At 40.4% G+C, this 4,917-nt stretch overlaps 1 protein-coding gene across 1 annotated transcript; it reads left to right on the top strand.

Annotated features, from left to right (window-relative positions):
- The first annotated feature begins 352 nt into the window (after window positions 1-352).
- Window positions 353-1,610, top strand: LOC141815694 (putative BOI-related E3 ubiquitin-protein ligase 3). The gene is made up of 2 exons (XM_074703644.1): window positions 353-688; window positions 810-1,610. Exons 1-2 carry the CDS (start codon window positions 410-412, stop codon window positions 1,374-1,376), a joined length of 846 nt encoding a protein of 281 aa, XP_074559745.1. The 5' UTR covers window positions 353-409; the 3' UTR covers window positions 1,377-1,610.
- Window positions 1,611-4,917: the final 3,307 nt, after the last annotated feature.

The raw sequence follows: 4,917 nt of genomic DNA, 5'->3' as shown, positions 1-4,917 counted from the left end.
TTCTCTAATTTGTGAAAAATTTATTTATAGTGTCTGAAGATCGAGATGCATGTGTTATGCATTCACTTGATACAGTAGTGGAACCAGATCTAATCTGAGACCTAGAAAAAGTGAGGGACTGACTGGCCCAATGATAATAATTAATTGAATATATAGATCGATCGAGCTCCCAAAATGTTAATAAATGCCTTCACCTTCTCCACTGATCTGTCGTCCTGTGCGTGTTGTGTGTGTGTATATATATATGGTGACAATGCTCCACCATTTGTCTTCCTCCATTAATATGATTCATGCAAGCACACAGAGCTGTGATTGAATGATTCAAGAGATTGAGAGAGACGTGTCCTGAAGACGACGAGGAGGAGGAGGAGGAGGAGGAGGAGAGCATATGCATGCACGCTGATCCGCCATGGACGAGCTGCAGTTGCTGCAACACCAGATCAGTCTGCAGCAGCGAGGAGGAGGAGGAATGGGATCGGTGAACAACCCCACCGTCTTCAGCGATCTCACCAGCTTCAACGCATCCATGTCCAGGAAGAGGCTGCCGCCGGATTCCTCTGTTACCTCTACAAGCTGCGGCACGGTACTCGCTATGCCGCCGGGCCCGGGGGCCGCGCCGCCGTCTCACAACCTCGTCGCTCTTCTTCGCCAGAAGGATTTGGAGATCGACGCCATCGTCCGTCTCCATGTACGTGCATGTCGATCTCGAATACTGAATTTTGTTTGTTGAATAATTAAAATTGTATCATTGAAGATCGATCGGTTTCGTGTCGTTCTTGAAGTTTGTGTTATGGTTTTTGGAGTTGCAGACGGAGCGGCTGCGGAATGAGGTGGCGGAGGTGACGAAGAGGCATTGCCGGGGGCTTTTATCTGCGGCGGAACGGGAGGCGGCGCGGCGGTTGAGGGAGAAGGCGGTGGAGCTGGAGGTGGCGCGGCTGACGAACGCGGCGTTGGAGGAGAAGGTACGGCAGCTGAGCGCGGAGAACCAGATGCGGTTGGCCGCCGCCAAGCATCACGAGGCCACCGTCGGCGTGCTCAGGGGGAGCTTACAGCGGGCTCTGCTGCTCCAGCAGAGCAGAGGCGCAGGCGGCCGCGAGGGGTACGGCGACAGCGAGGCTATCTCCGCCGCCGACTCCTCGTGCTGCTTCGTGGCGGAAGAGAAGGGACGCGGGCGGCAGCAGCAGCAGCAGCGGCAGCAGCGGCAGCGGCGGCGGAGCGGGCCGTGGTGGTGCAAGGCGTGCGGCCGGCAGGAGGCGCGGACGCTTCTGCTGCCCTGCAAGCACCTGTGCCTCTGCGAGGACTGCGAGCCGGCCGTCGGCGAGTGCCCCGTCTGTGGCGCCGCCAAGACCGCCGGCTTCCAGGTCTTCACGTGCTAAAATGAGCCGATCACTTCACCGGCCTGGTCGTAAATTTCCCACTCGGCGGTGATCGACACTAGCTCGCCGGCGGTCGACGTGCATGATCATCGATCGATCGTCCAATTTGTTAATTCATGAATACGCTACCTTCAAATCAACGAATTCATAGGAAATTTCACTTCGCTCCTTATAATTTCAAAAAGTTTAATTGTACTCTCCTAATTTTGTTATTTCCAAAGCAACCACTCAACTTCTCACCAAACTCTTCTTCATCTAAGTTTTGTTCCTCTTTTGCTTAGTTATATTAAAATCCTCATCGCATAAGCATTATATTAATTGTTCCTTGTGTGACAACGATCCTATTATGGAATCACTACCACTCTAAATATTAATCAGATATATATTTTTGAAGTATATATATATGATTAATTAGAGTATATGCAACGCTCTTTGTTATTAACACTTTAAAAAATAAAAAAAAAATGTGTGGGACCCACCTCTGCTCCATTAACACGTTCAAACCTTTGAACGCATTCAAACCTTTACTCCTTTATCACTCCTCCACATCCACACTCACTCCTCCACATCACCTGGAAAGAGATTAAAAGAAGCGTTATTAACGCTCTTTTAACAAGCATTGTAAATGCCCTTAGTATATATATATATACTATACATATATAATTAGCCTGCATGCATGCCACCATTAAAGCTCCAGCATTGGTGGCCCTGTTGCTTTCACCCAACCAAATGAATGGGGCTACTGGTGCTTGTAAAAGTCCCTGTCTCCATTAATCAATATAATTTACAGGCGAAGGTGGTGAAAGCTGAAGCTGACCTACTCTCTTTGTCTTCACAATTGTCAGTTTGTTTGTGGTAATTAACTATATATATATATACACTTGCATTTTTAAGGGAAAGATGCAAGAAATCTTAGGTTCAATTAGACCTAAGAAAAATGTCACAGCGACTCCTTGCATGGGGTCGGGAAACCAACGAAGTAGTTACGATGGGACATAACTGAGTTGATTACGACGGAACAGAGTTGTAAAAGTGGACAAGAAATTTGAATCTCAACGAAACTGTCAAGACAATGTCTTCTCCTCCATTATGGTCAGCTACAACTTCTCAATTTACCTCCTCACATACTTTCATGAGAGACCAATGAAACTGTTAGAATGATAATTTTACCTTTTTACAGAAAAGGAAAACTAACAAAGCATTCTACACACCTTGAGGATCAACCTCTTGATCTATTATAGCAACATCATAGATAAAAAACATCTGAGTCCGTGGGGGCGGATAGATTTTCATCAAAGATTCTTATAATTAAAGGTGATCATGTAATCAATAATTCTGAAAGTGTGATTGACTTAGGAGGGGAGAAAATTTGAATGGAGATGGACTACTGTAAGGATTGAGATTGAGAGAGACGTACGTACTGTCTGAGGAGAGAGCATGCAATGAATTATGCATGAACAGCAGCTGGGACCATACTAATTAAACACAATTGTGATATATATGCAAAGAAAAATAAAAAATTGTATATATGTTTTGAAGGAATAGATTTTAGAGGAAAAATTAAAAGACCAACTATAAAATCATAACTATTATACCATTATAATAGCTATAATATCCAAGTTATTATATAATTGTAATAGCTATAATAACAGTCCCTGGGACATACTTGAGTTAGTTATGACGGAGTAGAGTTGTTGAAGTGGACAAAAGTTGAATCTCGACAAAGCTAAGGTAATACTCTCATCCGTTGTGGCCAACTGCAGCTTCTTGATTTACCTCTTTACAGATGATCGTGAGACCGACCGTGTGGGGCTGCTGAGGTGGTAAATTTCATCTTTTTGTTGAAGTAATAGCTATAATAACACTGATTAATATTAGATCATAAATCAATTATTTATGTTATAGTAATTATGATTTATAATTATTATAATATAATATTGACCTGACCAATGTTGATCAGAAATAAAATATCAATATTGCTACAAGATAATATTATTAATATTAATCAGAATCGAAGTACTACTATAATATAATATTGAATGGTATTGATCTGAAATAAAGTGTCCATGTTATAATAGTTATAAATAATAACTTTTACAATATAATTTATTAATGTTATTAGAGTTGAAACGTTCATGTTATAGCAACTACGAATTCATAACTAAAATAATAACGTCAAAAATAAAAATAATTTTAAAAAGTAAATGTGTAAAGGTGGTGCGAGATGTCCTTAATTTGATTTAAAAAATGATGTCATTTTGATTTTAAAATTTTTTTTAGTTAGTACTAGATATTCAACCTACATTGACTAATCTTGTAGGTGATCGGTATGATCCTAAGAAAGTTTTTCATCGATCACTAAAGTAAATCAGGAAGCGCTCATGATGATCCATCTAAACAGTCCACTCTCTCTGATCCGCTTCATATTAAAAGGGAAATTCTTGTTGAATTTCAAATTCAAGATTCTTAAAATCTATCAGAAAATCTTAACCGCTGCACCATTGTCCCGGAATGAATATATATATATATATATAGTCAATGATAAATCGCTTGACCCGGCTGATATGAAATTGACTAAGCCCATGCTATAGCCGATCTGATCGATCTAATTTTGACACCTCTGGAAGCATGTCATGTGACTGGGCTCTCTGTGATATAAAAGAAATTAAAAACAGTTGTAATCCTTCACCAAGAAGAAAAGGAAAAAACAAAAAACAGAAGAGACAAATAGAAACTCATTAATCAATAGGACCATAGAAAAAAATGTCATTTATTAGGATGTTTGATGATAGCAACAGAACACAGGATGATGATTTGCAGATATGTTTGTATGTATGACTGGCTGCTTTTTGGCCATTCGCATTAATTCTACACTAATACTTTTAAAATTTAATGCCAAACTAAAACTGTAATTATTTTAATCATAAATTATACGCGTGTAAGTATTTAACGGATAATTAAATTCTAAATCCTAAATCCTAAATCCTATTACAAAAGTGCCCCCACACTCGAGCATCAGCTATTCATGACCTCCGTTATCAACCGAGTTTAGACACGTGGCATGGGCACAGATCATCTTTTGCAAACACTGTGGGGGGCATGAATATTTATTTATATTCATTCAATATATACTATATCAATTAAATAAATATAAAAATATTCAGCTCGTTAATATAATATTATGAAAGTGTTTTATTTAGTTGAGCAATGAGCTAAATAAGTACTTATAAAAGTTAAGATAGGAGGAAATAAAACGTTAATAGTGAAAGTATTTCCAATCTCTTAATGAATATATTTGAAATAGGCTACATGGTCGCCCACACTGTGGTCCAAGTTTGGAGTGTTGTAATTTCAAGCTGATGTTTATTAGTTTGTCCAACATGAATGCACGAGGCATCGCATTGATTGGCGATCGATGGCACGGTCCTTAATTGGCCATAGGACGAGGTCCCCGCGACCGTACCCCACGAACTTACCGGCTGGTCGAGACAACATCCATGCGTCAAATTTTGGCTTGGCTCGTAGCTAACCCACCTTATTG

Source organism: Curcuma longa, chromosome 21 (genome assembly GCF_044706935.1).
Source record: "Curcuma longa cultivar G26 ecotype Majalengka, Jawa Barat chromosome 21, ITB_CL_G26_1.1, whole genome shotgun sequence".
Classification (NCBI taxonomy): domain Eukaryota; kingdom Viridiplantae; phylum Streptophyta; class Magnoliopsida; order Zingiberales; family Zingiberaceae; genus Curcuma; species Curcuma longa.
The sequence above is the reverse complement of the archived record's forward strand: the minus strand, read 5'-3'. Positions and strand labels throughout refer to the sequence as shown.